This window comes from Salmo trutta, chromosome 35 (genome assembly GCF_901001165.1).
Source record: "Salmo trutta chromosome 35, fSalTru1.1, whole genome shotgun sequence".
Lineage (NCBI taxonomy): Eukaryota > Metazoa > Chordata > Actinopteri > Salmoniformes > Salmonidae > Salmo > Salmo trutta.
In genome coordinates, this window is record NC_042991.1 from 23333921 (window position 1) to 23357653 (window position 23733).

At 43.2% G+C, this 23733-nt stretch overlaps 1 protein-coding gene and 1 long non-coding RNA gene across 5 annotated transcripts in view; one reads left to right on the plus strand and one right to left on the minus strand.

Annotated features, from left to right (window-relative positions):
* The window catches only part of LOC115174892 (cyclin-dependent kinase 19-like), a 47314-nt gene that overhangs the window by 10515 nt on the left and 13066 nt on the right, over positions 1 to 23733 (minus strand). For all 3 annotated transcript variants that reach the window (XR_003871880.1, XM_029733895.1, XM_029733896.1), the window contains exons 3-6: positions 13581 to 13691; positions 13225 to 13365; positions 6920 to 6977; positions 981 to 1112 (exon numbers count right to left, since the gene is read on the minus strand). Coding sequence is in view for 2 of the 3 variants with exons in the window: in XM_029733895.1 (XP_029589755.1) it covers positions 981 to 1112; positions 6920 to 6977; positions 13225 to 13365; positions 13581 to 13691 (442 nt within the window). In the remaining variant the exon portion in view is untranslated. The remainder of the gene's footprint in view (positions 1 to 980; positions 1113 to 6919; positions 6978 to 13224; positions 13366 to 13580; positions 13692 to 23733) is intronic.
* Positions 803 to 18208, plus strand: LOC115174894 (uncharacterized). Of its 2 annotated transcripts, XR_003871881.1 has the most exons (4): positions 803 to 882; positions 11875 to 11977; positions 12726 to 12811; positions 16603 to 18208. It is a non-coding gene; the product is annotated as an uncharacterized LOC115174894 (long non-coding RNA). The 2 variants fall into 2 exon arrangements; XR_003871882.1 differs by lacking the exon at positions 12726 to 12811.

The following is a 23733-nucleotide window of genomic DNA, read 5'->3' on the forward strand; positions in this document are numbered from 1 at the left end:
GACTTTAAGTGTGTAGATCTGCTACACTGTATGTATCTGTGATGACACCCTGGAGGGCTTGTTGGGTTTGGCCTGGAGGGCTCGATTGAGTAATACATGTCATTTATACTTGACATTCCCAGGCAAGTATTCCAGGGATTTATTTTATGTAACCTTTATTTAACCAGGCAAGTCAAGAACAAATGCCATTTAAGACAAAATGGACAACACAGACAGAAGACACTGGCAACAGTACAAATACAACAGCAAACAAACAGTAGGTGTGTGTGTGTGTGTGTGTGTGTGTGTGTGTGTGTTAGGCAGGCATGTGTGTGGTGTGTGTGAAATAATACAATGAATCAGTAAAACAACATGCTTCCTTGGTAGGGATGTCATCTAGCTAATTATACACAAGACATACCCCTCATACAGATAAAGACCACGCATCACACTGCTTGTCAGGCCCTTGCTGTCAATGACACCCACGAGGTATCTGTGAATGTCCACATATACTGAGTCTGACCAGAGCTGTATATTTTAGATTTTATTCATTTAGCAGACGCTCTTATCCAGAGCGACTTACAATAGTGAGTGCATACATTTTTCGTCCTTTTTCGTACTGGTCCCCCGTGGGAATCGAAACCACAACTCCGGCATTGCAAGCGCCATGCTGTACCAACTGAGCCACACAGGACCAAACATGGCTCTGAGGCTGGCATAGAGTAACAAGAGTAAATGCAAAAACTGTTTAAGTAAACAATCAAGGAGCAAAGTTCTACTGGCCTGTCTGTGCTGGTCGGTTTTCAATTCATTTCCATCTAATCTCCACGCTTCGGTTACAAAATAGGAAGCATGTGTTAGGTATGAATATCACAATAACTTCTCTTCTTCTCGTCTTTCAACGTATGTACCTTTAGTATGAAAATAATTCAGGCTACATAATAACTTCTATGGAAGGTATTTTGATGTATGTACCTCTTGCCTTAAGGCTAATGACTCACCGATTGCTTTGGTGTAATGTCTGGCCCCTAGAAGAAGCTCAGGGGCCCTGTACCAGAATGTCACCACGACGGGGTCAAGGTCTGCCAGGGGTTTGAGAGGAGAGTTGAAGAGTCTGGCGAAGCCCATGTCAGCTAAAACGTGAATAAGATAGTGGGGGAAACAAAACATAGTATCAACGTATATAAGATAGTGGGGGAAACATAACATAGTATCAACGTATATAAGATAGTGGGGGAAACATAACATAGTATCAACGTATATAAGATAGTGGGGGAAACACAACATAGTATCAACATATATAAGATAGTGGGGGAAACATAACATAGTATCAACGTATATAAGATAGTGGGGGAAACATAACATAGTATCAACGTATATAAGATAGTGGGGGAAACACAACATAGTATCAACATATATAAGATAGTGGGGGAAACATAACATAGTATCAACGTATATAAGATAGTAGGGGAAACATAACATAGTATCAACGTATATAAGATAGTGGGGGAAACACAACATAGTATCAACATATATAAGATAGTGGGGGAAACATAACATAGTATCAACATATATAAGATAGTGGGGGAAACATAACATAGTATCAACGTATATAAGATAGTGGGGGAAACATAACATAGTATCAACGTATATAAGATAGTGGGGGAAACATAACATAGTATCAACGTATATAAGATAGTGGGGGAAACATAACATAGTATCAACGTGAATAAATGACAATGAAACACAGGGCGGCCTGAACCCAATGCTACTATTGATAATTATTGTTATTTGTACTGTACTGTTGAGGGAGCTGGCAAGTAAGCCTCTGCACCGTTTATACCTGCTGTAAACTGTGTACATGATGAATAAACTTTGATTTGATTTCAGTGAGGGAGGTAGTGTTTGGTTTCAGGAAGGATCTCAGGCTCTGTTGAGCAAGCCATACAGATGTAGGATCTTAAATTGAGCCAGTTTGTCACAGTAGGAAAATAATCCTGCAGCAACAGGAAATGTGAATTATCATGTGGATTACTTTTCCTTCAGCGAGACTGAAGATTGGTCTGAAGAATTTCATGACAAGATAAGCCTCAAGACGGTCCTGACACCCCCAAAATCTTTTAAGAGCTCAGTGCTTCTGTTCCTCTCTCTCGGCGGCTCTGGACTCACACGACTTGTTTCGTTTGCTTGGGCCCAAAGCACGACAGGGACGGCATCCAGGACCCCCGGAATGCATCAGCTGCATCCTGTTATCCTCCAAGAAGTGGCGGGAACAATTGGTGTTATCTCCGCACTCTCAGGGCTCTTCTGGAGATGATGAAACTGACGACATTGGGGATATGGAGGACAAGATTTTCAAAGGGCCGACTCCACTGACCCAAGCTCATGGCCTCCCCTCCCCCGGGGAGGCTAAGTGTAGCAGTGACACCGAGGAGAGGGAAGAGTTCTCCGACCTCTCCTTCGGGACAATCGTCCGCTCTGCCAACTTCCCTACGCTCCGACTTCCCAGGAATTATCGAGGGGGCTCGGTCAAGTCAGAGATACTGACATGATGGTGGGCGGGCCTCTGGCTCAGCGATGCAAAGTGGCGGAACCTATAGCTCCTGCCATGCCCTCGCTGGATAGGTATGCAGGAGGCTCCTGGGATGAAGAACTAATGGCAAGGGAACCGGCAAAATCATATTTGCCCTTTACCAGAGTGGAGAGGAAGGCAAGAGAGGAAGGCAAGAACCCGTCACCATGGGTATCCCCTGGCTGGAGAAGAAGCTGGCTGCCCACTTTATTCCAGGCTACAGCCAATGGAACGCAAAAAAGCTTTTAAACAAAGTAAAGTCAATACAAAGAAAAGTCTGAATTTTCAAGTGGAAATTACAAACTTCCGAAGCCTTTTTTAACCTCAAATACACTACAAGTTTTACAATTTGAAATGGAATGTTCTCCTGAAACAGGTTGATCAAACTAAGATCCTACATCTGTACCATGATTAATGTATAGCTTGTCAAAGCCACCATGCTTGAATTCCTCTCTCTCTCTCACACACACACACACACACACACACACACACACACACACACAAATCAAAATATACAATGCTTTATGGCTGGTGTTTATGTCAATGCTGTCAGTAAGTCATCTTATGGGCCAGGTCTGCATAGCGCTGGAGTCAAATCAAACTTTATTTGTCACATGGGCCGAATACAACAAGTGTTGACCTTACCGTGAAATGCTTACTTACAAGCCCTTAATTTACCAACAGTGCAGTTCAAGAAGAGTTAAGAAAATATTTACCAATTAAACTAAAGTAAAAAATAATAAAAAGTAACACAATAACATAACAATAACGAGGCTATATATAGGGGGTACCGGGGGTACAGGTTAAACAAATGGGGAGGGGGTTCAATGTAATAGTCCAGCGGCCATTTGATTAATTGTTCAGCAGTCTTAAGGCTTGGGGGTAGAAGCTGTTAAGGAGCCTTTTTGTTCTAGACTTGACGCTCCGGTACCACTTGCCGTGCGGTAGCAGAGAAAACAGTCTATGACTTGGGTGACTGGAGTCTCTGACAATTTTATGGGCATTCCTCGGACACCGCCTATTATATAAGTCCTGGATTGCAGGAAGCTTGGCCCCAGTGACGTATTGGGCCGTATGCACTACCCTCTGTAGCGTCTTACGGTCAGATGCCGAGCAGTTGCCATACCAGGCGGTAATGCAACCAGTCAGGATGCTCTCGATGGTGCAGCTGTAGAACTTTTTGAGGATCTGGGGACCCATGCCAAATCTTTTCAGTCTCCTCCTCTTCATGACTGTCTTGGTGTGTTTGGACCATGATAGATCGTTGGTGATGTGGACACTCTCGACCCGCTCCACTACAGCCACGTTGATGTTAATGTCCAGTTTGGCCCGCCTTTTCCTGCAATCCACGATCAGCTCCTTTGTCTTGCTCACATTGAGGGGGAGGTTGTTGTCCTGGCACCACACTGCCAGTGTGTTTTATGGGAAGGTTTTCTGTTTGTGGTCTTATGGGAAGGTCTTCTGTTTGTAGTCTTATGGGAAGGTCTTCTGTTTGTGGTCTTATGGGAAGGTCTTCTGTTTGTAGTCTTATGGGAAGGTCTTCTGTTTGTAGTCTTATGGGAAGGTCTTCTGTTTATAGTCTTATGGGAAGGTCTTCTGTTTGTAGTCTTATGGGAAGGTCTTCTGTTTGTAGTCTTATGGGAAGTGCTTCTGTTTGTAGTCTTATGGGAAGTGCTTCTGTTTGTAGTCTTATGGGAAGTGCTTCTGTTTGTAGTCTTATGGGAAGTGCTTCTGTTTGTAGTCTTATGGGAAGAGCTTCTGTTTGTAGTCTTATGGGAAGAGCTTCTGTTTGTATTCTTATGGGAAGGTCTTCTGTGTCTGTGCAGCACTTGAAGTGAAGTTTGGTGGTCTGGTTTGGTATGCTGGGTGTCACACTGCCATTGACACCCAGGCATCCCTGAGCAGCAGTTATCATGGGGGTTCAGTGACTCTAAAACAATAACTTAGCACTAATGCTAGACTCTCAGGGTTAGGGTATAAATAGAGTCCGGCCGGCACTGCAGACCTGTGACATCATCCCAGAACAGTGCCATGCTGGGGAGTGGGTTATGCAATAGTGTCATCTGTATGATGTGGCCATTTTAAGGCTCTCTGCCTGGTCCTGTGTCCCTGTGTTCAGAGACCCTCTCAGAGGCTGGTTGAAGGTTAAAGCTGCAGCCATTGTCAAGTAAACAACCTCATCGATGTACAGTTGAAGTCAGAAGTTTACATACACTTAGGTTGCAGTCATTAAAACTTGTTTTTCAACCACTCCACACATTTCTTGTTAACAAACTATATTTTTGGCAAGTCGGTTAGGACATCTACTTTGTGCATGACACAAGTACTTTTTCCAACAATTGTTTACAGACAGATTATTTCACTTATAATTTACTGTATCACAATTCCAGTGGGTCAGAAGTTTACATACACTAAGGTGACTGTGCCTTTAAATAGCTTGGAAAATTCCCAAAAATTATGTCATGGCTTTAGAAGCTTCTGATAGGCAAATTGACATCATTTGAGTCAATTGGAGGTGTACCTGTGGATGTATTTCAAGGCCTACCTTCAAACTCAGTGCCTCTTTGCTTGACATCATGGGAAAATCAAAAGAAAATCAGCCAAGACCTCAGAAAAAAAATTGTAGACCTCCACAAGTCTGGTTCATCCTTGGGAGCAATTTCCAAACGCCTGAAGGTACCACGTTCATCCCACATTCATCTGTACAAACAATAGTACGCAAGTATAAACACCATGGGACCATGCAGCCATCATACCGCTCAGGAAGGAGACGCGTTCTGTCTCCTAGAGATGAATGTACTTTGGTGTGAAAAGTGAAAATCAATCCCAGAACAACAGCAAAGGACCTTGTGAAGATGCTGGAGGAAACAGATACAAAAGTAATCTATATGCACAGTAAAACGAGTCCTATATCGACATAACTTGAAAGGCCGCTCAGCAAGGAAAGACCGCCATAAAAAAATCCAGACTACGGTTTGCAACTGCACATGGGGACAAAGATCGTACCTTTTGTAGAAATGTCCTCTGGTCTGATGGAAGAAAATATAACTGTTTGGCCATAATGACCATCGTTATGTTTGGAGGAAAAAAGGGGAAGCTTGCAAGCCGAAGAATACCATCCCAACCGTGAAGCACGATGTGGCAGCATCATGTTGTGGGGGTTCTTTGCTGCAGGAGGGACTGGTGCACTTCACAAAATAAATCAATAGATCATGAGGAAGGAAAATTATGTGGATATATTGAAGCAACATATCAAGACATCAGTCAGGAAGTTAAAGCTTGGTCGCAAATGGGTCTTCCAAATGGACAATGACCCCAAGCATACTTTCAAAGTTGTGGCAAAATGGCTTAAGTGTAAAGGTCTGGATGTAGCTGGTGCAGAGGAGTCAGGCGCAGGACATCAGAGATGAGTAATAAAAGTAACTTTACTCAAAATTACCAAATACACGTAGTAAATACCAAGCCCACACATAAGGACCGAAATACATAAAACAAACACACACACAAAAACCATGGGGAAAACAGAGGGTTAAATAATGAACATGTAATTGGGGAATTGAAACCAGGTGTGTAAAACAAACACAAAACAAATGGAAAATGAAAAGTGGATCGGCGATGGCTAGAAGGCCAGTGACGTCGACCGCCGAACGCCGCCCGAACAAGGAGAGGGACCGACTTCGGCGGAAGTCGTGACATTAAGAACAACAAAGTCAAGGTGTTGGAGTGGCCATCACAAAGCCCTGACCTCAATCCCATAGAACATTTGTGGGCAGAACTGAAAAAGTGTGTGCGAGCCAGGAGGCCTACAAACCTGACTCAGTTACACCAGCTCTGTCAGGAGGAATGTGCCAAAATTCACCCAATTTATTGTGGGAAGCTTGTGGAAGGCTACCCGAAACGTTTGACCCAAGTAAAACAATTTAAAGGCAATGCTACCAAATACTAATTGAGTGTATGTAAACTTCTGACCCACTGGGAATGTGATGAAAGAAATAAAAGCTGAAATAAATCATTCTCTCTACTATTATTCTGACATTTCACATTCTTAAAATAAAGTGGTGATCCTAACTGACCTAAGACAGGGAATTTTTACTAGGATTAAATGTCAGGAATTGTGAAAAACTGAGTTTAAATGTATTTGGCTAAGGTGTATTTAAACTTCCGACTTTAACTGTATCTGCTATAGAAATAATGGTCACCTTATTAAGCTGTTTTGCTCACATTCAAGTTTCAAATGTGAATACAAATAATATGATGTATAATCAACCTACTGACAGAGTTTTAAGCTTTAAATAACTGAATCAGCAGCCCACTCCATCAATCATCTACAGTGTATTGACTTCAGTGTGTACATTTAGCCCATCTTACCGATTTTCACTCGCCCTCGTTCTGAGCCCTCCCCCATAACCAGAATGTTGGCTGGTTTCTAGAGGAGAGAGAGACAGACAAACAGTTAACCATCTTGTTCTGTGTGTGTTTCAGCCATTAGGGAAGCCTCAGAGGCTCCAATACCAAGTAAGACAACACAACATAGAAATGAGGTTACACTCACTTCACAGGTGTATCACATATTATAAACTGGGTAGTTTTGCTCCTGGATGCTGATTGGCTGAAAGCTGTGGTATTTCAGACATTCTAAATTGTGTGGTTCAGGCCCTGAATGCTGATTAGCTGAAAGCCAATACCACGGGTATGACAAAACGTATTTTTACTACTCTAATTACGTTGGTAACCAGTTTATAATAGCAATAAGGCACCTCGGGGGTTTGTGGTATATGGCCAATATACCACGGCTAAGGGCTGTATCCAAGCACTCCGTGTTGCGTCGTGCATAAGAACATCTCGTAGTCGTGGTATATTGGCCATATACCACACCTCCTCAGGCCTTATTGCTTAAATAGACAAAAATGCCATGCATTTCCAATGTCTTTTGGAGGTAAGTTTTGGTAATATCAGTGTAACATACAAATAACAGAGGCAGAGCATGCCAAATGGAAAGTGAATTATGCTATAGGTCAAACTACTATAAAACTTCTGTGAAAGATTGCTCTGTCAATGATTGTACTGATCATTGATATCAAGGTCTGCCATGGTTGTGAATCATGCCTGTTCCTTTGGGACACTGATTCCAACCACACAATAATATCTTACTTAGTCGGTGTTTTAGGGTTTTGGGGAGGAATTATATTATGATGCCCAGTATAGTTCTGTGGTTTCCTGCATGACACCAGAACCACCTAGCCAATTCAAACCCGGACACATGGAGAAACCAGCCAGACAGCCTGTGTTCCAAGAACTCATCTCGCAGAAAACACATTTGCATAATATGTCAATCAAAGAACACAGTTTGCCATGGTGTGTCCAGCACATAACCACCACTGTTTTCACTTTCACTTTATCCAAAGATTTATGCCCAAAGAAAAATAGTCTAGCTCTGCTTCATCTCCTACCCATCCACTATCCATGCTGCACATTAAAGACATCACAGTGCCAGATGTTTACAGTACACAATAACATTTCCAATGACTATATTCAACTAGTAGGCAACCCACTATTTATTTCATCTTATAAAACGGGTGGGTCTAATCCTGAATGCTGATTGGTTAAAACCGCATTCCAGCCGGCTAAATCTGTGACGTTAAAATGCCTATTTACTGTGTTCCATCTGACTGCGCAATCCACTGTCTCATCAGCCAAGCAATTTATAATCTTGATCTCCACTCCAAATCCTCCCATTGTCTGTTAGTCCCCTGAATCTGTGTGAATCTTAAATCTCATAGGATTCAATCTGTTCAACAAACAGGTTCCTATAGCAAACAGGGTTTGCCATAGGGATGCCACTTATAATGAGCTCTATTATTCAAACACACAACAAAACACTGCTATCGGCAAACACTATGACGACTCACATGAGGAGGGTTTCTTTTCAAGCCAAAATGACTGGCACCGGCTCCTCTTTGAAATTCTAAACTGGGCTAATGGATTCAATCCAAACACATTCATTTTAATTGGCCCAATGTTGAAAGAGATCATATTTTCATACAGGTAAACAACTATGAAAACACTCTCATAAAACAGAGACTGGATGAACGGGCAATTAAAAAATAAAATGAGCATGTTAATGAGGTTGTAATGTTGCTGTCTGATTCATTTTTTCTGCAAAAGTTTGGATTTTATGGACTCTGACATGTGCTTAGCTTCCCAGAAAAGTTAGGAGACTTTGTGCAGTGGGTCAGGAGTGGTAAACAGATCCCTAAGTCTGCGTTTCCCAAACTCGGTCCTCGGGACCCCAAGGGTGCAGGTTTTGGTTTTTGCCCTAACACTACACAGCTGATTCAAAGCTTGATGATTAATTGGGGGTCCCGAGGACCGAGTTTGGGAAACACTGCTGTAAATCCTCCATGGACAGAAAACGCAATCCCTAAGGAGGTACCTCTCTTTCACAAAAAAACATACCCCATGTTGAGTCAAAAATAGCCCTATTTTCAGGCCAGGAAGGGCCAGAGGCTAACACTAGCTTTACATGTACTGGGAACCATACAACAGTGCCATTATTAATTCAGAGGCTTTCTTCTTGCTTTTCTCTGTAGTCGTCTTTTTTCAGATTAAGTAATGACCCTGTTTTTCTCGGCATACAGGCGTTAACCACTACTGTCAGAACCATGTTATAGCAGTGCAGGCCTGCCACAGCCCACTGCACACAGGATATAGACCTAGGCAGGGCACATACATATTCACACAAAGGACAGTTGGTGTGGATGCTATTTTCCTAGACATTTTCTTGTGGCGGACGTGGCATGTGACTGCGGGTAGCCAGGGATTACTCCAGCTTTGAACAATATTCCATTACGTCAGAGATAAGGGCATGTCCTTAGTAATCAATCATGACAACAACCCACCATTGGCCAGCAGGTGAGCGAGTGCAACCTAGCTATATGCTGCAGCTGAAATCTGAAAGCCTGGACATATTGACTTTCAGTGGGGGAGTGGGACCTGTGATCTGGGATCTAACTGTGCTGGCTAGCGGCTGGTGGCTGGTGTGGGTTATATAACTTAGGCAGGAGGATGGGGCGGGACTGCCTGGTTCGCTGGAGACTGAGGATGGGGAGGCGCTGCCTGTCTCGCTGGAGACTGAGGATGGGGAGGTGCTGCCTGGTTCGCTGGAGACTGAGGATGGGGAAGTGCTGCCATCTCGCTGGAGACTGAGGATGGGGAGGTGCTGCCTGGTTCGCTGGAGACTGAGGATGGGGAGGCGCTGCCTGTCTCAATGGAGACTGAGGATGGGGAGGCGCTGCCTGTCTCACTGGAGACTGAGGATGCGGAGGCGCTGCCTGTCTCACTGGAGACTGAGGATGGGGAGGTGCTGCCTGGTTCGCTGGAGACTGAGGATGGGGAGGCGCTGCCTGTCTCGCTGGAGACTGAGGATGGGGAGGTGCTGCCTGTCTCGCTGGAGACTGAGGATGGGGAGGTGCTGCCTGTCTCGCTGGAGACTGAGGATGGGGAGGTGCTGCCTGTCTCACTGGAGACTGAGGATGGGGAGGTGCTGCCTGTCTCAATGGAGACTGAGGATGGGTACAGTGGTGAGGGGAGGCTGGTTTCTCTACAGCGGTACAGTGCCCAGCTGCAGCACAAGGTTGAGTGTTGCATAATAGACAGAGTGGTGTAGGGAGCCATGAAAGACATGCAATTGCCCTACCCCTGTGGCTGTTGATAAAGCACTGAGTCGCTGGAGTAACTAGCCCCCGAGGAGATTAGGAATGCTGTTTGCATTACTCACCCTTTAGCCTAAATCTAACACACCTCCCCCAAAATGACTCGGGAGGAAAATGTCCAGATGGGGTGGAACGTGGCATTTTCCATTGACTAGCTAAATCTGAGGTACACGGCTATAAAGTGGTAGACAAAGGGAGTTGACTCTTTCATATTCAGGACAATTTCACAATGGAATGGCCAACAAACTCCCTGTGCAAAACAGACTACACATACCCACGTATCCCAATTCCGAACACCACCAGCTTGAGAGTGGAATTTCCACAATAGCAGGAAGTGCTTGCTTTGAGAAAACTGCAAAACATCAACCTTTATCTGGAATCAGACACAGAGAAAGCGACAACAGAGAAATTCACCCTGCGGCAAAGAAAATATTTATTAAGAGCCGGAAGAATTGGTGTCCAGATAAGAGAGAAAAACAATGCTAGCTACTGTGCCAGTGTGTTTTAATTCCAGCAGTAGCTAGCTATGTGCTGACCATGTACAGTAGTACTGACAGAGACCCCTGCTTAGATACAGGCTTGCTTGTGCAACAGGAAGGCAGCTACGGCCGCACATACCCTATTAGTGTTGAGGTCAGACACATGAAATCAAAAACACAATACCATTGTCCCTTCTGTTGTATCCTGGGTGATTCATGATTCATTAACTATTGACCAGGCATTAAAGACCTGCTTAATCCTATAGAATCTCTAAGCAGAATTAAAGAAATACGCTATTGATGACACACTCTCAACAAGTAATACCATGTCATAAACTGCTCAGCAATCACCATCATCAACGACAACGTGATCCACTATCCTCGCAAAGTTATCAATCAACTCGGGTTTCACCTCCAAAATAACAGCTACAAGGGACACATATTGAACAAGGATGGCATGGCAGTGCAGTAGTATGTCTTCATCCCTGCATTACTCCACCTTGGCTGTTGTGGTATATGCCGAGTTAGTGAGGCTGAGGCCCTGACTGATAGATCCCTGTGTATTTATATAACGGGAGTTAGCGTTGGTCCTCATCGCACCATGCTGCCATCTGGGAGAGCTGAGAGAGATCACATGAGAGGGAATGGCCCGATGAAGGCCTGATAAGAATGCTGGAGCTGTAGGACTTGCAGATTCATTCTACTCTGCCTTAGTCTCCAGTGACGGAACGGAAGTCACATCAATTGACTGACTTATGCTCTGAAGTGTGCCGACTCAATTAGTGTGCTGGTAGTAAACACCAAACATCTGGGCACCAATGAGTTAGAATAGAATAGATTTCCTACTACCCATTCATCCACCCATGGACATTTGTATTCATTATCGCAGCAGCTACTCTTCCTGGGGTCCATAAAAAATTAAGGAAGTAATATGCATTATAATACGCACTCATCAAAGAGGGACTGTACGTGTGTGTATAGTGTGTATGCTATGTGTGTGTGTGACTTTTCGTAGTCCTCGCTGTTCCATAAGGTGTATTTTTATCTGTTTTAACACTTTAATGAGTGTGTTATCAGGAAAATATCTTTACAACAGTCTTCTACTCATTGCAATCATCTCCTGTGTTCACAGCTTGAAGAATGTCAGTATAATGACACAGCTGGTGTCCTCTAAGAGCAGCTGACTTCTCACTGGCTGGCAGGACATAAACGATTGTCTTTCCATCAGCTAGTTGGTAAGTGTTATGCCTCTGTTATATACTATTATTAGTGATAGGGGGAAAATTGATACAGTTACATATTGGGATATTATTTTTTACAACATATCGTAGTTTTGACAATATCGCAATATCATTTTTGCGCTAGTTGGCTGTACCTGCACCAAAACAACAGTATTTTTGTGCAGGTATTGCTTGTTCTCCATCTTCTTTTTAAATAAGGAGCCAATTTGTTTTCGGCACTTCTATTTCCATGACTGATCAAAACTCGTTCTCGTGGCTCTCTCTCGTTCCTCTGTAGCAGACATATGGTGAGCAATACGTTTGGAACATCGAATGTCAATAAAATCACAGTATCGAATTGCAACACATATAAAATTGTGAGAATCGTAATACATATCGTATCGTCAGGTCTCTGGCAATTCCCAGCCAGAAGAGTTGTGTCACTGTAATATAGTGTTATAAAAGTGTAATATAGTGTTATAAGTGTAATGTAGTGTTATAACAGTGTAATATAGCCCTTATCATGGAATGTCCATTTTGCACCATAATCAGTTGAAGAGAAGAGAAGATAAAAAAGCTTCTCAAGCTAAATAAAATCTTATTTTTGAAAGGAACTGCAGAAAGAGATAAGAAAGAGAGAGAGAGAGAGAGAGAGAGAGAGAGAGAGAGAGAGAGAGAGAGCTCTTGTGTTGAGAGGGGCCTTGAGGAGAGGAGGTTTCTACAGCCAGATAAGAGAGAAAACAATCCTGTGACCTCGTTCCAGCTGGGCCCAGGGCTGACCTTCCGCTACAATGAGCCCAGCAGAGGCAGGTGAACAGCCCGACCTTCCAGGAAAACACTGTGGGAAAGGTATGGGGGAGAAAGTCTCACAGGGGTGCTAGAGTACAGGCTGGGTGGTGGTGGGGGTGAGGGTAGGGGGGCAGAATTGACAACATTCACCAAGCCAAGACACTTTGCTCCACAGCTAAGGGCCTTAGAATCATAATAATAAACAGTACAAGGATATAACAGCACTTGTGCCAGACAACACAGGACTCAGTCAGCAGACAAGAGGGTTGCTTTAATGATCCTTTTTGCAGTGAACACCATTCATTGCTGCATCTCGATATGCAAACAAGTAACTTCTTTGCATGCACCCTATTGGTTAAAAGCAGTTCATATCAGTGACCAATAGGAAAAGGACAGATCAGTGGATGAGGTGTCAGTGAGCATGTGTAGCAGCATTGTAAAGGGACACTGGAACTACAGTACACTCTACTCACCAGATCCCTGTGAAGCACCCAGTTGGCATGGAGGTAATGGATCCCGTCCAGAATCTGATACAGGAGAGACTTGACCATGCCTCTCGGCAGCTGCATGGGCTTCTTATTGGCCTTGGAGGCTCGGTGGAACTTGATGATGTGCTGAAAGGAGACCAGAGGGAGTGGCATTGAGAAATTGATCAAGCAAGGGAATCAAACAGCTAGTTTCCACAACATACATACCAATACATCATGTACCATACACGGTCCTTTACGGACAGGAAAACGTCAAGAACAAAGATGAAACAACTAAAAGAGCAGGTTGATGAAACATCCAAACAAAAACCAAAAACTAGTAGTTGTGATGAAACACTTACCCAGAGGTCGTGCTCAGCATAGTCAAAGAGGAGCCACACCTTTCTGTCACTGTGAGACAGGAACACTTTCTGCAGGGCGATCACGTTGGGGTGTTTTAGTTCTCGTAATAGCTGCAACACACAGCAAGAGCTTCCATTAATCTCCAATAGCAAAAACACCTCTTTCAATGCAATGTATTAACACCTTCTGAATTACTGAACTGGGACAAGAGTCATTCAGTTTATTTGCAGAATTCTGACACGAACTTGGAAAACATTACACTGCATTAAATATAACAGGTTTTGTACATGCTGTACTGGAGGCTATGTGCCTCACATCTCTCATGTCTTATCCTCACATCAACATGTCAGATAAAGATCGGCAGCATATGGAAAATGAAACCAGTACGGGGAGGGAAAAAATGTATGAAATGTTTGAAATGTATGCATTCACTACTGTAAGTCGCTCTGGATAAGAGCGTCTGCTAAATGACTAAAATGTAAATGTAAAAGGAAGAGTGGAATTGTTTCCTCTATGGATGGGCATTTGAAATAATTGTACTATTTGAATAATGTCATGAAACATCAGGATAGTCTAAATGACATTTTTGTTTTAAAATACCACCATTAATTTGACCAATCAGAATGACGCAAATGTACATGCCTTACAGCCGACATGTTACTTTTCTCCGGTAGTTTGGCTAACAGCAACAACAGCTAAAGAGAAGTCTGTTTTTCACCATGACAGAACTGATTCTGTTACAAAAACATTTTCTGGTGCGAGCTTTGCACTGATCTATGTCAGGTATTGTGGAAACTCCATTAGGTGAGCACCAGTAACTGCCATTTTAAGTGGGGGAAATGGCATACCGACGTCAGGGCAGCCTTTGATGGCTAAATGCACAGAAGTAGCTCAACGCACCGTTATAAGAACTACAGGTACATAAAATTATAAAATAAAAAATTAAATCAAGAATTTTAAATATCATGATATATAGGTTAAAATGTCACAAGGATCATTTAATTTAATTTAGACAAAGCTTTTCCATTGTTAAAAAAGGCCTCCAAAAATGAACACTCACTCAAGTAATCAAATATTAACCTCCATTCGGATATCTAGATATAGGATTATCCATGCCCATACTAGTTTACTCACAACTCATGAGGGATTTCCACACTACTCTAATCACATGAAGTGGGAACTCGTGTTGTTGTTGTAGTGAACTCTCCATCTCACTCCAACCCTCTGCACCAGCAGACAGATGGAACATCAGGCTATGCAGCCAGCCCAGCTGTGTGTCCATGGATTTATTACATAAGAGAGATGCTCCCACCTGCGCTGAATGCTTTAGTTTCTCCACTGAAACCTTGTGTGTCTTACTAATGGGCCCAAGGCAGATGTTCCAACATCACTGTGGCAGGCAACACACAGCCCCTGCACAGCTGAGGCTGAGAGACACGCCACTACAGTCTCCCTTCACTATACTGTATTAACATCAATACATTATATTCCTACACACTAAGGACTCTGTATTACTGCACTAAGATAAAGACATTATACTCCCACACAATCAGCCATTTCTCTTCATGTTCATCCTCTCCCAGCTTGTTTTGTCAGCGGAGGCACAACTGAATCCATAATCAATCGAGCCCTTTAGATAGACTACGATCTCAATAGGGGGGTTGTGTGTGTGTGTGTGTGTGTGTGTGTGTGTGTGTGTGTGTGTGTGGCTTTGTTAGGAAAGAGCTGAAACGGGCCGTAATGAATTATTCACCCATAGTGTCACCTGACCTGAAATCCCACGGAAGAATACCTCTCTGTGAGTGTCCCTCCCTGTGAGTGTCCCTCTCTGTGAGTGTCCCTCCCTGCGATCCTGACGACACCGCACACTAAACATGCAGCCAGGGCGTTGGCTCGAGCTAGGGCACAGTTGGCTGTAATTTCAGAGTGTCCGCCGACAAGGACAGACAGGGTTACAGCCAGGGGGAGTGGCTCTCTGCATTGACAATGTACTATATCACACGCACGCAACCATGCACACACACAGCCTGTCTCCCCCCTCGGTTCGACCCGCAAGGCAGGCTAGTACTGGAGTAATAAGCTTGAAAAGGGAGGGGGAGGGGCAGAGACAGAGCAGGGGGAATAATGCTGTGATTGTATATGCCGCAAGTTTGATTTGGGCTTTGGATGGGGGAAATGAGGAGGGGGTTATTGAGGTTAGTGTTTAATAACAAGCTAATCCCTGGGCTATGACACGGCATTGTGCTAATAAGCCCTGGGCTTACAGGCATACTACAGGCAGACCCCTGCCTCTGTGACGCTGGCCACACTGACTGGACTCACAGAGCCACAAGGACTAGCCACCCACACCAGACCAATTCTGGTATAACTGCTTTCTCGTAGTACGCCGCAACGGTCGGCGTTCAACAGTATGCACTCTTTATAATCAGCTAAACTAACAAACAGGGATCCCGTGCAGTCACATGACTTCTACAAAAGGTATAGAGGTAATTTCGTTATGCCAAATGCAAAGATGCACATTGTATTTATCCAGGGGGAAGGCCAGACTATGTAGCTCAGTAGGTAGAGCATGGTGCTTGCAACACCAGGATAGTGAGTTTGATTCCTGGGACCACCCATATGTTAAATGTATGCATGCATGATTGTAAGTAGTTTGAATAAAAGTGTTTGCTAAATGGCATATATGATCTATTATACTGTACAGTAGAGTACTGAAAATAACAGTGTTGTTGTTTCAGCTTAGCATTTCAGTATAATACTACTTCCACATTGACACAGAATCAATGAGCTTATTGCAGTAAATCCATCACAGGGGATTGAACCTTTGTAGAATCACTCCACTCTCAAGTGAATTTGAGAGCAGAGAAGAGGAGCAAAGCCAGTGTAGTGCAACAGACAGCATGTCATCAGGACAGTCTCTGTCTGTCAGTGCCCATGTTCCTTTACAGGGGGCATCACCTCAGTCAAACCTCACTGCCGTAATCAGATGCCCTTAATCCACTCTCTCTCTCTGGTCCACAGGAAGCAAGATGGCAGCTGCCCTAGGGGACATTTTACTGGACTGAGTAAATAAAAACTCTGACTCAGCCACTTTATGGGATCAAGATGAGATTATATCTGTGTAGATTCTGGTTTTCTGCTCCACATAACACACAGTGTGTCAATTAACGACTGCAGCAATTACCATCAAAAGGTCACGATTTATGGACTACCGTCATTGTAAAAAAGAATTTGTTCTTAAGTGACTTGCCTTGTTAAATAAAGGTTACACACACAATCTGCTAGATCCATGAAACATAAAAGTATTGTGCAATCAATATTCTGTGAAAGTGCTGTACATCCCAATGTATACATTTCCTGTTTCAAATCTACTTATCAAACCTGTTTGTCTGTCAAAATCAGAAACAGCCAAAGAGATGTCAAAAGAAAAGACATTAAATGAAAAGACATTAAAAATAATGTGGCCTTTACCATTGCACAGAACCCTCATTGTGAATGTGTGGCAAGAATATAAGAACAGTGCAGTTGTCCGTGGCCTGTTCTGGGAAAAATGGGTCATGTTTTTCAACAGCTTCACACGGAAAGCTCTGGCTGGATGTGGGCCAAATGTTAGCACAGCCTCTGTTGTCAGGACAGCCAATACACCTTTAAAGAGGCCACATGAACCTGGATCCACGAGGTCTCGGCTTTCAGTTCACTAACCACCACTGGGTCATATATATAACCCCACATAACATTTGGAAACTTAAATAGCTTGCAATTCAGTCTATTTCTATGGGCATTTAAGCCTTGGCAGTCATTACCACATTATACACATTTAGGGTTTTAGATCAATGTGGGTTTTGTATTACACTCAACGAGCATGAGTCAAAACAAGACACAAATCTGGGGATAAGAGAGTGAGAGGAACCACAAGAAAACCGTGTCTCCCTGAGTTGGGCCTGGAGAAAGCTGTGTCTCCAAAATGGCACACCGTTCCCTGTAGCGCACACATTTTTTACCAAAGCCCTATGGGTGCCATTTGGGATGCAGCTAGGGACTGACTAACGAGCTGGCTTCCTTCATGCGGCTACAGCGCACTGGGTCGATAAATCCAGAGCAGGCGGGCTGCTGCTGTGTGTTTTGGACCGAGAACCACTACAGGTCCAAGTGAAACACTACGGCTCTGTGTGTGGAAATGTGCATGCCAAGCTTTTCCCTGAGACTGAACAAAGGCAAGGCAAGCATTCTGCTCTCTCTGCTCAGCTGCCGCCAGACATTTGCTCTTGTTATTCTGTGTTGAGAGAACATGCTGACTCTGTTAGAAGCTGTGTCGTTGAGTAACCATGGTCTGTGGCGCAGGGAAGATTAGTGTAGCTACTAGTAGCATATTCTCTGACAGAATGGATACCCACATGCAGGTTTTCTTTGGCACGTATTAGAATGCCATTGAAGAATGCATGTTGTGGATTATGTGTGCTATATACTGAAGCAGAGCGCAATTCAATTTCAAATCTCCTTGGCTTTTATATATCATCATTAAAATAGCTTCTCTCTATTTTTTCCTTTATTAACTTATGAAACAAAATTCCATTTATAAACTAGGTGGTTAGAGCCCTGAATGCTGATTGGTTGACACACATGGTATATCAGACCGTATACCACGGGTATGACAAAACATCTAACTACATTGGTAACCAGTTTATAATAGCAATAAGGGCTTTGTGGTTTGTGGTGTTGCGGAATGCCTGGATACAGCCCTTATCCGCGGTATATTGGCCATATACCACACCTCCTCGGGCGTTATTGCTTAATTATACAACTGTCTTCCTTATCTATTTACAGTACTAAGGATCTTCCCCTGCATGGACACACTGTCACTAACCTAAAGCATATGTCATGACAGTCCTGATGGAAACAAAACATTTTTCGGTAAACTTTCCAAATGTCGACAAAACTAAATACACTAGACAAGGTGGGCTCTTTTGTGACGGTAAAACGAATGATGTGAAAAATGTCAGTTTAAATGCTTTTATGCGTAAATATTGATATAATAACCATCATATCGAAGTCACACGATGACATGTTGTGTGGTCCTCCCACTACGTCAGGAAAGCATGCAGTTTATTAGGTTACAGATTAAATCAATTATAATTCACTTCAAAGGGTGGTGAAAGTGCAAGGAGATGAGCTTGATGCTCCTTTCCAATAAATATCGAGGGTCTTATTCTGGTGACATGATAATCGATGCTTGGCTGCTGTTTGACAAATAAAAATGAACAAATGAATTAAGTCTGGGAACTGGCTCGGCAGACAGTGCTGTTGGCTCTCTGCCGTGCCAATACCAGAGAGTGCACACTCGCAATATAACACTTTTTTTTGTGAGAAAACCATCAGCAGAGTTGAAAATGTGACGGAAACCCATTTAACTTGTATTTTTTATTCGATTCATGGGTATTTAAACACAAAAGGTATTTTATGTTCACTACGTCATCGCGCACAGCCCTTTATCTGCAACAAGTCAATTTCATGGTAGCACATCTCTGGTGGGAAAATGTGCATATTGTTTTTATGCGGATTTTAGAATATTCACATGAAAATTTGGATGGAAACCTAGCTTCTGACTGTCATTTAATCCATGGCAACCAAGTGAGAGTGCCTGCTAACCCACTCCCTCTGCAAACACAACTAAAATATGGTAATGTTTACACAGTGATCAGAATGGTCGGAAAGAATAGCTGACATTGGCTGGCTGACAGAGTGAATAGCTGAACTCGTAGACTGAGCCGAGGCAGGTCCCAGACTTAATTCATTGGACGACCATAGGATTCACAGAACATTCAGTATCAGGTGTTTCAGTGTACTGAGGCACACGTTTTCCCTGTCCCCTAGTAATTGTTTTTATTTTACAACATAAAGAAGATGGTTGGGTAACCTCTTCATCTTTCATTAATCACTCACTCAATTCCTTCTTTACCCTCCCTCTTGTTTTCGTGGAAGAAAATAAATGTTGTGCAAATCACTGTTGTCATTGTTTTTGTCTGAAGGGCATTTACCCTGGTCTCATTGATTGTATTTAAACAAAAGCCATTTGGTGATAACAAACTTGTCACGCTCTGACCTAAGAGAGCTGTTTTTTCTCTGTTTAGTTAGGTCAGGGTGTGATATGGGTGGGCATTGTATGTTTTTTGTTTCTATGTTTAGTTCTATTATTCTATTTCTATGTTGGAGATGATCTCCAATTAGAGGCAGCTGGTTCGCGTTGTCTCTAATTGGAGATCATATTTAAGTTGGGGTTTTTTCTATTGTGTTTTGTGGGTAGTTGTTTTCTGTTTCGTTCATGTAACCTGACAGAACTGTTGACTGTCGTTTTGTTTCTTTTGTATAAGTGTTCGTTTTCATTAAAATATAATTATGAGCACGCAACACGCTGCATTATCAAACATAGTATCAACCCCCGATGGTCAATCTAAACTAGACCAACAACAACAACAACCTAAACCTCATAGTTTAGATCCTCAAAATAGATTGGGTGAAATGGCTGCCAGAATTGCACAATAACAGTCTTGTTTGGTGTTTCATTGCCAATACATTGCTCAGATTTTCTGCATGAGTCACAGACAAAATCATAAGCACCGGCAAACCTCAGGACACACCACAGCGGTAATAGCCCACTTATGGGAAGTAGGCCTATCACCAAACACCAAATAAAAAAGAAATAATTTAACCAATTCTGCTATTCTGTGTTGATTTGGGCTGATCTTAACTTTTTTGTACAAAATGTTTCCGCCATCGGTTTCTATGACTGAAAAGCGCTTCTGGACATCAGAACAGTGATCACTAACCTCGAATTTTGATGAAGATCTCTACTTCAACGAGTCAGTGGCGCAGGACATACTGCTCAACCCGGACCAAAGAGACGACAATATAGAGGCTGAATTGTGGGCACCCTGATGAAACTGAAAAGGCAAATAAATTAACCGCCTCTACCCTCTGTTCTATTGACGAATGTACAAACACTAGAGAACAAACTGGACAAGCTCTGTTCGAGACTATCCTATCAACGGCATCTGAAGAACTGTATTATCCTGTCTCTCGGAAACTTGGCTGAACATGGACATTAATAATATACATCTACAGTTGAAGTGGGAAGTTTACATACACTTAGGTTGGAATAATTAATACTCGTTCTTCAACCACTCCACGTCTTGTTAACAAACTATAGTTTTGGCAAGTCGGTTAGGACATCTACTTTGTGCATGACACAAGTAATTTTTCAAACAATTGTTTACAGACAGATTATTTCACTTATAATTCACTGTAATTAAATTCCCAAAAATTATGTCATGGCTTTAGAAGCTTCTGATAGGCAAATTGACATCATTTGAGTCAATTGGAAGTGTACCTGTGGATGTATTTCAAGGCTTACCTTCAAACTCAGTGCCTCTTTGCTTGACATCATGGGATAATCAAAAGAAATCAGCCAAGACCTCAGAAAAACAATTGCAGACCTTTTTTAGTCTGGTTCATCCTTGGGAGCCATTTCCAAACACCTGAAGGTACCACAGTCATTTGTACAAACAACAGTATGCAAGTATAAACACCATGGGACCACACAGCCGTCATACCGCTCAGGAAGGAGATGCGTTCTGTCTCCTAGAGATTAACCTACTTTGGTGCGAACAGTGCAAATCAATCCCAGAACAGCAGCAAAGGACCTTGTGAAGATGCTGGAGGAAACAGGTACAAAAGTATCTATATCCACAGTAAAATGAGTCCTATATCAACATAACTTGAAAGGCTGCTCAGCAAGGAAGAAGCCATTTCTCCAAAACCACCATAAAAAAGCCAGACTACGGTTTGCAACTGCACATGGGGACAAAGATCATACTTTTTGGAGAAATGTCCTCTGGTCTGATGAAAGAAAAATATAACTGTTTGGCCATAATGACCATCGTTATGTTTGGAGGAAAAAGGGGGAGGTCTGCAAGCCGAAAAACACCATCCCAACCGTGAAGCATTGGGGTGGCAGCATCATGTTGTGGGGGTGCTTTGCTGCAGGAGGGACTGGTGCACTTAACTAAATAGATGGCATCATGAGGCAGGAAAATGATGTGGACATATTGAAGCAACATCTCAAGGCATCAGTCAGGAAGTTAAAGCTTGGTCACAAATGGGTCTTCCAAATGGACAATGACCCCAAGCATACTTCCAAAGTTGTCGCAAAATGGCTTAAGGACAACAAAGACAAGGTATTGGAGTGGCCATCACAAAGCCCTGACCTCAATCCCATAGAAAATGTGTGGGCAGAACTGAAAAAGTGTGTGTGACTAAGGCAGGCCTACAAACCTGATTCAGTTACACTTTGTTAAAGCACTTTGGCAGTGATTACAGCCTCAAGTGTTATTGGGTATAACAACACTACAAGCTTGGCACACCTGTATTTGGGGAGTTTCTCTCATTCTTCTCTGCAGATCCTCTCAAGCTCTGGCAGGTTGGATGAGGAGCGTCGCTGCACAGTTATTTTAAGGTCTCTCCAGAGATGTTTGATCGGGTTCAAGTACGGGCTCAGGTTGGGCCACTCAAGGACATTCAGAAACTTGTCCCAAAGTCACTCCTGCGTTGTCTTGGCTGTGTGCTTAGGGTTGTTGTCCTGTTGGAAGGTGAACCTTCACCCCAGTCTGAGGTCCTGGTTTTCATCAATGATCTCTCTGTACTTTGCTCAGTTCATCTTTCCCTCGATCCTGTCTCCCAGTCCCTGCCGCTGAAAAACATTCCCACAGCATGATGCTGCCACCACCATGCTCCACCGTAGGGATGGTGCCAGGTATCCTCCAGATGTGACGCTTGGCATTCAGGCCAAAGAGTTCAATCTTGGTTTCATCAGACCAGAGAATCTTGTTTCTCATGGTCTGAGAGTTTTAAGGTGCCTTTTGGCAAACTCCAAGCGGGCTGTCATGTGCCTTTTACCGAGGAGTGTCTTCCGTCTAGCCACTACCATAAAAGCCTGATTGGTGGACTGCTGCAGAGATGTTTGTCCTTCTGGAAGGTTCTCCCATCTCCACAGAGGAACTCTAGAGCTTTGTCAGAGTGACCACCAAAGTTCTTGGTCACCTCCCTGACCAAGGCCCTTCTCCCCCGATTGCTCAGTTTGGTCTGGGCGGCTAGCTCTAGGAAGAGTCTTGGTTGTTCCAAACTTCTTCCATTTAAGAATGATGGAGGCCACTGTGGGGACCTTTAATGCTGCAGAATTTTTTTTGTACCCTTCCCCAGATCTGTACCTCGACACAATCCTGTCTCGGAGCTCTACGGACAATTACTTCGACCTCATGACTTGGTTTTTGCTCTGACCATGCACTGTCAACTGTGGGATCTTATGTAGACAGGTTTGTGCCTTTCCAATTAATGTCCAATCAATTGAATGTACCACAGGTGGACTTCAATAAAGTTATAGAAACATCTCAAGGATGATCAATGGAAACAGGATGCACCTGAGCTCAATTTCGAGCCTCATAGCAAAGGGTCTGAATACTTATGTAAATAAGGTATTTCATTAACTTTTGCATTTTTATAAATGATCAGAAATGTAAAAAAAACTGTTTTCGCTTTGTCATTATGGGTACTGTGTGTAGATTGATGAGGGACAAAAAATAATTGCAGCAAATTTTAGAATAAGGCTGTAAAGTAACAAAATGTGGAAAAAGGGAAGGGGTCGGAATACTTTCCAAATTCACTGTATAGTGTATCATGGTCCAAAACACAACATCACCTCTTCCCCCTCAGGAGGCTGAAAAGATTTGGCATGGGTCCTCAGATCCTCAAAAAGTTATACAGCGGCACCATTGAGAGCATCTTGACTGGCTGCATAACCGCTTAGTATGGCAACTGCTTGGAATCCGACCACAAGGCGCTACAGAGGGTAGTGGGTATGGCCCAGTACATCACTGGGGCTGAGCTCCCTGCCATCCAGGACCTCTCTACCAGAAGGTGGCATAGGAAGGCCCTAATACTTGTCAAAGACTCCAGCCACCCTAGTCATAGACTGTTCTCTCTGCTACTGCATGGCAAGTGGTACCGATGCATGAAGTCTGGAACCAACAGGACCCTGAATAGCTTCTATCCCCAAGCCATAAGACTGCTAAATAGTAAGTTAAATAGTTAACCAAATAGCTA